Raw genomic sequence first — 11,710 nt, forward strand, 5'->3', positions numbered from 1 at the left:
GTCGGCTAGGGAGCTTATCAGAATTTTAGAGCCCTACATGGCGGCAAGAATTCGGCGACATCGCGTTTCAAAAGCTAACACCATCTTGGCTGCTCTGAGATTTTTTGCGACTGGGAGTTACCAACGGTGCGTTGGGCAAGATTTTATGATAAATCTCTCCCAGTCGCAAATGTCCAGAGCCATAACAGAAACCGCGGACGTAATTGTCCAAGCTCTCGGGCACACAATAACGTTAGAGGCTAGAAACTACCAACGCACAAAAGAGAGGTATTACTGTGAACCATATTAAATTTATCACTACTAATTCATGTTGTAGTGTGATGAGGCAGTTTGGTATTCCTGGTGTGATTGGTTTTGTGGATGGGACGCACATTGCCATTACAAATCCAGGTCGAGGGCGTGAACATCAATATCTAAATAGAAAGGGTTTTCACTCCAAAAACGTGCAACTTGTAATTGTTTCTCTTCTTTTATTTCTTTTGATAAATTACCTTATTCCTTAGATCTGTGATTTGCAATACAACATTTTGGGGATAAATGCCCAGTACGGAGGAGCTTCTCATGACGCCTTCATTTTCCGGAACAGCCAAGTTAATGTTCTGTTGAATGAAGACCACAGAAGAGGCGAGCGAACATCTTGGCTACTGGGTAGTTAATCTCATAATAACGTAATCAATCTGAAAATTACTCCTACTTTTGTAGGCGACTCAGGCTACCCTCTGTTGCCGTATCTGCTTACCCCATTCAGAAATGCTCCCGAAAACGGCCCTGAAGCCCGTTTCAATATGGCACATCAACGGGCACGTTCTTGTGTCGAAAGATGTATAGGTGTGCTAAAGGCGAGATTTCGATGCCTTAACTCGGAACGTGTGCTGAAATACTCTCCAGAGAAAGCTGGAACCATTATCAATGCGTGCGCCATTTTGCACAATTTTATGGTTGGGAGAGGTTTACCTCTTCCAGACGAACGTGAAATTGCGGCAAATGTTAATGCACCTTACAATGAAATTCCAATTGAGGATGAGCAACAGGGGAACCAGTTTGCCATCCTCAACAGGAGACATATTGCTGAGAATTATTTTGAAAATTAAATTCACTTGTTAAGTTACCACAAACTCTTTTTACCCTTACCCAACGCTTTCATCACTACCATGAGCACGCATGAGCAGAGATTATGACGCAAACGTGTTTGTCCTTGAAAAATACTTTTACATTCAATATCTCACAACAGTATAATAGGTTGCATAACAAATTTATTTATTTAATTTAGTAATCAGTTCAACATATACAGAAATAAAAAACTCCTTTAATCTTCAACAATTTTATTATTGAGATCTTTTAACAATGTAATAATCCGCTCTTGCCCCTCCACCAGCTTTTCCAACAGCTGCTCCTGGCGTTGCTGGCTTTGGAGCAACCGCTGCAAGACCACCACTTGATCTTCGCGGGAACGATTGGCGTCTTCTTCGGCTTTCAGAAGCTTGCCAATTGTTTCCTCGCGGGTGGCCTTGCGCTTGATACCTTGACTGTTTCTGAGAGGGGCCGAAGAAGAGGAGCAAGGAAGAGGCTGCTAAAATAGAATTAGTATTACTATGATTATTATTAGAGGTAAATGTAATAATACCGAAAGGTTGAGGTCTGTCAGTCGTGGAGGGGACACTGTAACACAGGGACGGGAAGAACACTGCGGTACAATCTAAAATAAATCAAAATACTTGATCTGTATTGTTCTAAAGCAAATTTAAACACCTTCGGTAACTGAAAAAAGAATTACTACAAATAACATTAAGAAAATACCCTGAATATTGTGTCCTCAAAGTCCTTGGAAAACCTGCAAATTATTGTAACACAAACATTCTTACCGCCTTTGGAATACCCAGTTCTAAAGTCTTCCCGTCCCCAGCATAATCAGGGCCTATTATTGTGAGAACCCTTTCTTCTAGATCAGTGAGACCTTCATGATCAGGATCCTCACTAGGTCCTCCAGTCCCTGTCTGATTCCTCCTTTTCTTACAGGCAGCCGCCTTGGCCTTAACGACAGATTTCCAGTCCGTCCAAACCTAAAACGTAATCAAGTATTTTACGTATGCATATTGAGAAAATGAGTTACCCGTTGCCACTGCTTTTTATCTTTTTTGGCCCCCCCAGCAGCGTCCAGGGACAGCAATAAGGTGGCCCAAAGTTGTGAGACCTTACTACTGTCCCTCTCTTGGTTACGGGAAAAGGCCAAGTGCTCTTCCATGAAGTTAAGCAGTAGAATTCTTTGATGATGGCTTGGTTTTCCGGTCTTCTTTTTGTCCATCTAAAAATACAAATATTAGAATTTGTAAGACAAACTAAAAATTAACATTTTGTAAGAACCTATAATGTTTATCATGGTAAGTCAAAGACACCAGTAAAATGTTGTCTTTATATATATAAGAAAGACCTTAAATACACAAATACTTACTGTTTTTTTTTTTACCAACAAACGAATGCAACTCAAAAGACAAGTAAAGACAAGTCTCAAACACTGGTAGGAGCACTAGCGTCTCTGGAGATGGCGTTCTGTTTTGTTCCCGCCAAGCAAAAGTGAGGTTAAATCAGATTTTCCGTCAGGGATGGGCGTGTCGGAAAGTTTCCGACAGCTTATGCCCGAAATCAGAGAAACAGAATACCGATTTCCGACAGGTGTCGGAAAGTGACGTCACCTCTTGAGTTTTTTCGTCAGACACGAGAAACAGAATCCCAACCCTGTTTCCGGTGAATAACACAACAGGACAACCGCAACGTCAGCAGGACTGTTTTACTGACCAAGATCCTACAAATAAAGTACTAAATATGCTGGATCTGAACACTGTTGGAAGCTGTTTAGAAAATAGATCTAGGCTCCTCAAATTAAGTTTCCCACGAACAGAAGCTCGTAATCCATGTAATCATTGTAATGGTGTGATCATCATCGAACTTATTGGTCTCCATTAGAAACTAATAAGATAGCTTCAATTAAATATAAAATTCATGAACGCGAAATAAACCGGTGATTATTGAAATTTCTCATACCGATTACGCCGTGTTTGAAGCATATTTTGTGTTTAACCGGCATCCCACTGGCCTATAATTAATAATAAACATCAACTATATTTTGTTTCAGTAAGCCGCCTTTGCATATTTACTCTCCCATGGTGAAGCTGTCTAAACGCCATCACAATCTTTCTCTTTCTGGTTTAGGAAAAATAATGTCGATGACAAAGATGCAAAGGATCGAATTTATTTGTGTGGAGTTGTCCGACTGGTCACTCCAGGGAGCGGCACTGCATGTTGATAGCCTCCTGTCACTGTTAAGTAGTTTTCTCAATTATAATACATGTCAGACACGTACATTAGTGTTGCTAAATATACGCCGTAACACATCCAATTTATAACCTTCTTATACGACGACACTAACTTATTAACATTATGTTGTTGTTATTGACCATTAACTGATAAATTATTTATGTTGGAGATATAAAGTTAGTTGTGTTTATTGTTATGGTTGTCAAGTGTCACTAGGAAATGCGATAATGTCCGAGCAGCTGCAGCTGTTGTATCTAAACTTGATAGTTATCGACTTAGCTTGACATGTATAGAAATGAGTGCTCTGCACCGGACACAAAAGTCCCTCACATCGGACAATGCAATTATTATGTTTACGATCACTATTTTTCACTCGTGTTGTTCGGCTAATTTGAGGGACACGCTGAAGAGAATGTGCCACCAACAAGCATCTTGTGAGGTCTTCAAAACCGAGAGGATATGTCAAATATGCATCTTGCGAGCCACCGAGCTGGAAAAGGCGAGGCGAAGAACTAATTCGAGCTGACTGTTAGATCTATGCAAATAGAACGAGTAAAAGTCAGTTTCCTTTGAACCAGATCGTTGGAAACATCTTTGACGACTCTTTTATTGCTCGTAAAAATGAGTAGCAGCTTTTCAGAAATAATTGTATTACCACTCTGCGCATCCTACATCATAATCATACATTGAAGCGACAGCGCTCTTGAATTGTCAATTCGTGATTTATGGTTTTATGACATGTCCATCTCTTTCAACTACACTACACTTCTATCATTTCCATTATGACTTTCTGGAATCAACACATCAAGTAAATACGGTTTTATCACGCATGTAAATAAACTGCGGTAAACTCACAAAACATTTCAAATAAACATTAGGTGGGTGCGGTGTATTTTTTTCTAGATATCTGTCTTAATTTTAGATTTTATGACTCCAATAATCCACACAAAAACAAGAATTTACCGATTGTTTTTCCCTGAAATAACACGCCAAATGTTTGTCAGTATTTAAGGTGAGTGGAACATTTGGACTTTGACATTATTATCGCTGGAAAATTACACTATAGTCAGAATTTTGTAACTTTGGTTTAGTCCCGCCCACATGAACAAATGACGATTTGAATTTGTCGAATCAAGAAATGGCTAGCTTCCTTTACTCAACACTATCAAAAATTTGACGGCTCAAGTGTCACACATGTCAAGAAGATTTGCGGTTTTGCTAGAATTTATTTTATCGTGAAAGTTTCGTCGATTTTGATAGTGTTTCATCTTTTAATGTGTGGACATTTCTACCCCGAATTTTAGCAAATATCGACGAACTATCAAAATTTTGCAGAGTGAATCAGACTTCCAGCTAAAATTCAATTGGCCCAAAAGGTAGGCGGAGTTAAACCAAAGTTACAAAATTCTGACTATAGTTTACAATTTTTTTCTTATATCTCGAGGTTAAATTATAATTTTCGTGTGCGGGGGTCCACTGTGATCACAAAAATTCATTGAGCATAATTTATCACAGGATTTTTTTGTTTATACGTAGGAAAGCATTCATTTGTGGATAAAAAGATGCGAAATTTAAAATTTGAATTTTTGCTAAAATTTGTAAAAACTTCAAAGTTGATTATAAGCAACTTTTTTTAATAACTTTAATCCATATCTCTGACGCGAAGCAAAGCATTGAAAAATCTTTCTATTTAAATATTCGCAGTAGGCTGAGTTTGCCACTTACAGTAAGCATAGATGCACTTTCTATGATTGTGTCAAAATTCAAAATTTTTCTCCAAAAATAAACGGAGATATGAGCTTGTAGTCAATTAAGAAAAGCACCTTCTATGTATAAGTAAAAAACCAGACGTGATTTTTTTTTCTGTTTTCAGTTTTAATTCTCCTTAAAAAACTCTTCTAGTTTCAACCCTTTTTATCGTGGGATATAAAACCTTGTAAACTAGTGTTATCAAATCCTGAGTTTTTCAAATGGGATTAATGATCAACAAGAGTTAGGAATTCAAAAATTTGAGAAACAGCCCAAAAGAGAGAACCAAAAGATGGGTGGAGAGATTAAAGAATGAGAAAAAAAAAACAGGAAGAGAAATAAAGAAAACACGAAAAAGATAGGACAAAAAGAAGAAAAGCTTGGCACCGGAAAATGGAAAAAAAATTGCTCTAAACTGTGTTTGACACGTAAGCATAATGTATGTGTTGACAGTTTAGTTATTAGAGCGTGTTTCATCATTTTGTGATTTCGAGTGTCGTTTAAAAAGTATAAAATCCGCGTTTCATACTTGAAATTTATGTAATAGCATTGCGGATATGTAGCTCGGTTTACGTGTCCGCATCTTCGCCTCCATGAAGAAGGTTATGTGGTTTTTATTGCGCGTTATAAAGCTGGTGCATGTTTAAATTTTCTTCAAACATTGCCCGTAAATAAACTTCATTGTCCCATGAAATACGAGCCTTATTCATGATCCACATATATATTATCGTCATAAACAACATGTTAGTTACAGGTTTACAACGGAGGCCGTAACAGTAATTATTGTAAATTAGGTACATTAATTTCTTAATACGCACTGACGTGCGTTGCTCCAGTCTTTTTTATCGTATGCGCGAAATCTGCCAAGCTAAAAAAGTTAATAACGGACGCAATTAAAAATAATAAATGGTTTCATTAAATGTTAACCGGATACAATTTATGTTTCCCCTGATATTTGCGTAGAATCGTAAAACGCTCCGTTGACTTTGTAGTTGTCGGCGTTAAGACATCTCGTCGATTTATTTGTGTTCGTTTCGGGCCAATCGAAAAATATTCGAACGTGATGATGGACGGGCACATGAGAAATAAAGCGCGAACACGGATTGACACGTCGCATATGGCGGCGGTTCGGTTTATACGAGTTGACGTGCGGGGCGGCGCGAGGGAGACGGTTTCCAGCGGCCCGCTTTGATCTCATCAAATGAGGCGCTCTCATGTCGTGTTGTGTTAATGTTATGTCTTCCTCGCGCTCAGACTCGATTTGACCGCTTCTGAACTCGACCCTTTTGACGGAGATGCAACCATCCAAACCCACGTCTCATCATCGACAAACGAAATGCAGACAATCGCTTCATCTACAAAGCTCCTGCAGGATTTTTCCATTCCTGCTATGTAAACATCACTTTTATTAAATTCGGCAGTATGTAAACTGACAAGTTATTATTTCTCGAAATTTTGTACCCTGTGCAAGTATGCACGTTTTTTGCATGTGCATATGTAGTTTGTAAGCTGTCATGCAGGAAATGAAAAATTGGCACCACTGAGATACTTAACGACCAGACAATCTTTGAAAATATAAAATTGAAGCACAGGATGTAAATTCTTTTTCTAAAAAAATATTTCAAAAAGTGTTTTACATTGTTTTAAAAGTGACGCAACTTACAAAGCGAAAAACTTGATAAATTGTTTTGACATTTTCACAAAAGATGTTTATAAACCAAAGTTAGTAGCAATAATCAAACCTGTTTAACATTAAAGTTTTAATATGTCGGCATTTTATTAAAGAAACAGCAGCTGTTTTAAATTTATAAAATAAATGCAACGCATGTTATAAAACTAGAAATCTGACCAAATAAACTAAAAGTCAACGCAAAAAAATTTAATATTGGATATAAATCAATGTAATTTCATTGGAGTAATTTTAATCATAATAATTATGTTGACACCCACCGTTGTCATGTTTATTAAGATAAATGTTAAGTTAGAAATTATCATTTATATTAATGTCTAAAATTGCGTATGTATGAATATGTAAGTAAAAAGTTTCACAATGTTGAGTGTGTTCATTTAAACGAGAAATAAACAAACAACAATAAATGTTTTTATTGTTTCAGTTCGGATCCTGTTGACGACACTTTTAAATCAGTTTTTGTGTTCACGTCCATGACATTACACGTACTTTCTCGAAATATTCGACGGTTTTTATGAAGACCAACCATTCGGTCTTTACGTAATTAAGTAATAAATATTTATAATATCTAATGTATTACACATGACAGTAATGACATTGATTTGTGGTCGTGTTTTTGTAACCTTTAAAACGAAATAATTGCATCGATTAATCTTTCTCGATGTCCTATCTTTTCCTGAAAGCTTCTGTAATGATTAATAACATAATTACCAACACAGCCGATAACCATCTAAGATTTTACTACTTCTGACACATATTCCGTGATATCTATTCATCGGAGAGATATGTTACCAACTCGAAGTATTTTACTTTCTTTTTGTACTATTTCCTTGTTTGTGAATGCATAATTAATTAACTGACGAGTCCAAAATGTACACATGTTGCCAGCTGACCTCTTCAGATTACGTTCCCCTGTTTGCCCAAATTTATAGCAGACATGAAAGAAAAAGAAGAGAAGAAGATTGTTTATTCCAAAACTCTATAAAAAGGATCATAAAACCTGTTCTCGACAATTAAGAATCCTGTAATGAAACCATTTCTATGGTATCAGTTTCAAAGACAACCGCCAGATCGTAGTTAATTTCACATGTCGAAGGTATTAATTTCCAACCATCCAGTTTTGAGACTAAACCACTTCCTTCTAAAAATCCAGAAAAAGCGATAAGTTTGAAATTGCTCTTACATAAATCAATTGTACAAAAATGTGGAAAATTGACTCTAATCTCTCGTTTGTGACACTGATTTTCCTTACAATTCAAAGTTTGAGTTTTGTTATTAAGTTCAATTTAACCGGTCTGGGGAACTAAATTTACAAGGATAAAGAAACTAAATAAGAAAATTGAATGCTTGAATGCACGAGGCAAATCAGTTTTAGTTTGTGTTTGAAATTGGCCTAAATTTAGACCAATCAATCAAAATGGATTTTAACGTACCTACATGCACTAATTAAGTAAATGTATTGATAATATTAATGAAGACTTTAATGCGTTTTCGCAATCTATTTAGACCGGGAATATGTAATTAATTTAATCCAAAATTAAACATACATGCTGCTAATATGTAGAGATTGAATTATTTTTAAAATACTCTTCAGGATTTTTTTGTTTTACTAAAATAAATAAAATTATTAAACAAAATTTTTTTAATTGTTTGATACGATTGTTCACGTTTGTGTGAATTTTCGAGTTATTGCACGGGAATTTGATAAATATGTACCTTCATAATAGGAATTTTTAATTAAAGCTATGTAAATATTTTTCATTATTTTCTTTTAGTAAAAATATTGCAGAATAGATTGTTCACCCAACTCTTCTAGTACCTGCAGGCTAAATTAATGTGACGGTAGGTAATTAATAGTCTCAATTGTGTCGAGACATTGTAGTGAAATTAGTAGAAACTTAGCCTCGCGTACAAATCCAGTCATCTTTGTTGAGGCAAGTTCCGTTTATCCAGTTTAGCGTGGAATGGCATTCCGCCGCCTCCAGACTGGCTCACACCTGCTACAAAGTTACAAGCCACACATTGTCACCCGGACTGCTACCGTTTTACGCCGACTTTCCTGTTTGTGACGGCTCAACGGATATATAGGTAAACAAGTGGGTGTTTCTGTCGTCGTTTCCAATAATTTAACATTGGATTTCGTCGCTAGCCCGGCGGGTTTTCTGCATCGTCCGATCGTCGCCACTAAATCATTTATTTCTAGGAAAGTGAGGCCATAATTTAACGTCGAATGTAACTGCAACAGCAGTCTGTAAATGGCAAGAGGTGAGCGAGCTGAATGCAGATGAGTTGTGTAGGCCGAAGAGACTCTTTATGGGCGCTGCTCATGCACACGGCCCCGTATAATGTAACACAACACGCCGAGGAGATGCCGATAAATATTCATTAAGTGCAATTATAGCACCACCGAGTGAACGCTTTATTGCATCGTATATTTTATTACAGTTTTACGAGGTACACATCCATTTTATAAGAACCCGTACATTACCCCAATATTTTATAACGCGCATTTCGAAATTGTGGCTTGTTTCCTTTTAATCTAACGTGATTTACGAGCTGAGCGGCGGACTCACTGCAAGATAAATGTCCTTTCCTCGTTGCGAAATAAATATTGCCTCCCCTCAAGATCGCACGCCGCTGAATCCGCGAACTTGCACGCAATTATGGGGTCCCGGATTGTTCCGGAGGTGTCGGAGTTGTGCTCCGACTAAATCTCTGATCCGGCCCATTAGTCACAGGCCGCGACGATTACTCAAAATATGAGAACGGCTTTTGAAAATTCCTGCCTTCTGTCTTTTGCAACTCCGTTACTCTAACGTGTTCCCTCATTAGCTTCTTCCGGTTCGTGTACGTAAGGTGAAGTGGATCCTGTTAACAAGTATAAAAACAGGAAGTTGTTTATATTTCTTTAGGATCCAACACCGGCCAGATGTATTGACGAGAAACTTACACAGATTTCTAATTATAACTAATGGACAATTTTTTTTAACTAAATTGGAACTAAAAAAACGGGGAAACTTGAAAGTGTGTTTGTGGTTCACACCTGAAAAATAAACAAAAACTGGTGTAACTTCCTTGGAAAATTTTGACTAAAAGGTCTGACTCCTGATGTGAATTTTTTCTTTTTTTTAATTTATAGCGGAAAGATCGTATTATCGAAGTTAAATGCGTCTGTCCCTAGTGTCCCTGTGCTCATTTCGGTATGGATTGATTGCCTAAAGACGTGGGGCGGTTGTATATGCGGCGGACGCCTAGCTGTGGCATATTGAAAATGACGAGCGTGTGAGTTATGGACGTTTCGGCTGCCTCCCGGGTCGTACCCTAATCATACTTTTTACAGGCAGCCAACACTTGTGTTGGTTTGTTGCGGCACAAGAACCCGATGAATAAATAAAGCTATCTGGAAAGTCATTTATCATACCCGTATCAGGAGCGTCGCCATAAATTTTCTTGGCGAGTCGATAAGAGGCGGCATAAAACGAAATGGAAGCATGTGCCGCAATAAGTTAACCCCCATAACAAGCCCTCGATTATTGGCCAGATATGCATCTTGCAGTGCGAAGCAAATAATTTCCACTTGTTAATTTACAGATAATGTAGTTATACTGCAGCCAGTATGAAAGTTAATTTATCTCCTGGCCGTAAATTAGCAGTAATTTATTGCCTCCGCCGAGATACCGAAAAATTGAGAACAGGAAAAATTTAGCAGGAGAATTCTCCGGATGATTTTCGACACCTGAAGTGTTTCCGTTGTAACAAAACGCCTCGTTAGTTCTCCCGCTGGCGTAACGTTCGTTTCGTCAAAATGTCACTTAGAATAACACAACGAGGTGTGCGATTCGCACCATAAGCTGGCTGGCACGACATCGTCGTCGCCGTCGTCGGCGGTTGACATCCGCGACAGCTGGTCCGCGACGTCCCTGGTGAACTATTTACGTTGATTTGCCGACTTCTCGCTGGACCTCGACAAGCCTCAATGCGGCTAATCCATAAACTTGTCTCTTGTACTGATATGGCGTGGCAGCCACTGTCTATTCCATTATTCAACTTTAATTGCTATGACGTCGGACGTTCCAGTGCATTCACCTGTACTACACAATATGTATTCTTTAAGGATGACTGGATCGTTTCGGATTTGAAGATCTCTTTGACGGCGACCGCACCTCGATTATACTGAAATGTCACGTCCCCTTTTCGTTTACGAGCTGTTGCCTTTCATATTGTCTCATTGGACGACTTTTTACTTTCTTCATCCTCCCACTGAAAAAATCAGAATTTTATCTTCTCCGGTAATTGTTTACGGGCTCTTATGACACCATGATTTACACTTTCGTTACATTGCATCAAGACAAACAACATTTTTACTGCCTTACATGGCTTGATCTATAGGCCACATATCGTATGGCGTTAAAAGCTCTGCGATATGCGGATGTTGCACAATCCATCCTGACACAATGAAATAATCGACATTTTTGGAAGTTTTACAAGAAGACAATTAAAGATGCATCCGATGATTCTGTTACAAACATCAAAATCCATCATTCATTTCATTTTCCTTTTTTGCTGGTTCAGTTATTGTTTGAGGTTTGTCCTCCGCTGATTGCTGTCAAAGCCGAAAACCCTCTTCCATTGGTAATAGACATTTAGATGAATGGCGAATTTGGCTCGTGACAAACATTGGGGAGTTCCTTTTGACGGACAACTCGTTTCGTCGCGACGCATCCGTCGAGATGGGCATTTTAAAAATGCAGAAGCAAGCCGCACACTATGTCACTGTCAGCGTATAATTACCCGTCACCGCGAAAGACAGACACGACATCCGTTGCTTCGGCTGCTTGGGAACGGCAAAACGAGCCGCGACAGGTGAGACTCTTAATAAAATATATGCCGTCGTGTCATCCGCAACCCGTTTTACGCAGTAACAAATCTACATAAGTTATAATATACTCTCTGCCGACG

General features: G+C 38.2%; 2 protein-coding genes across 2 annotated transcripts; both read right to left on the reverse strand.

The window, feature by feature from the left end:
• Positions 1-1,306: 1,306 nt before the first annotated feature.
• Positions 1,307-1,786, reverse strand: LOC148172455 (uncharacterized). Its single transcript, XM_088039766.1, has 3 exons — positions 1,748-1,786; positions 1,625-1,696; positions 1,307-1,570 (listed from the first exon to the last, which is right to left on the reverse strand). The coding sequence occupies exons 1-3, from the start codon at positions 1,784-1,786 to the stop codon at positions 1,307-1,309; spliced, it is 375 nt and encodes a 124-aa protein (XP_087895892.1).
• LOC148172456 (uncharacterized) lies at positions 1,631-2,282 on the reverse strand. Its single transcript, XM_088039994.1, has 2 exons — positions 2,111-2,282; positions 1,631-2,060 (listed from the first exon to the last, which is right to left on the reverse strand). The coding sequence occupies exons 1-2, from the start codon at positions 2,240-2,242 to the stop codon at positions 1,839-1,841; spliced, it is 354 nt and encodes a 117-aa protein (XP_087896120.1). The 5' UTR covers positions 2,243-2,282; the 3' UTR covers positions 1,631-1,838.
• Positions 2,283-11,710: the final 9,428 nt, after the last annotated feature.

The sequence above is a fragment of the Gnatocerus cornutus genome, chromosome 6 (assembly GCF_029298725.1).
Source record: "Gnatocerus cornutus isolate USDA-ARS CGAHR chromosome 6, icGnaCorn1.1, whole genome shotgun sequence".
Lineage (NCBI taxonomy): Eukaryota > Metazoa > Arthropoda > Insecta > Coleoptera > Tenebrionidae > Gnatocerus > Gnatocerus cornutus.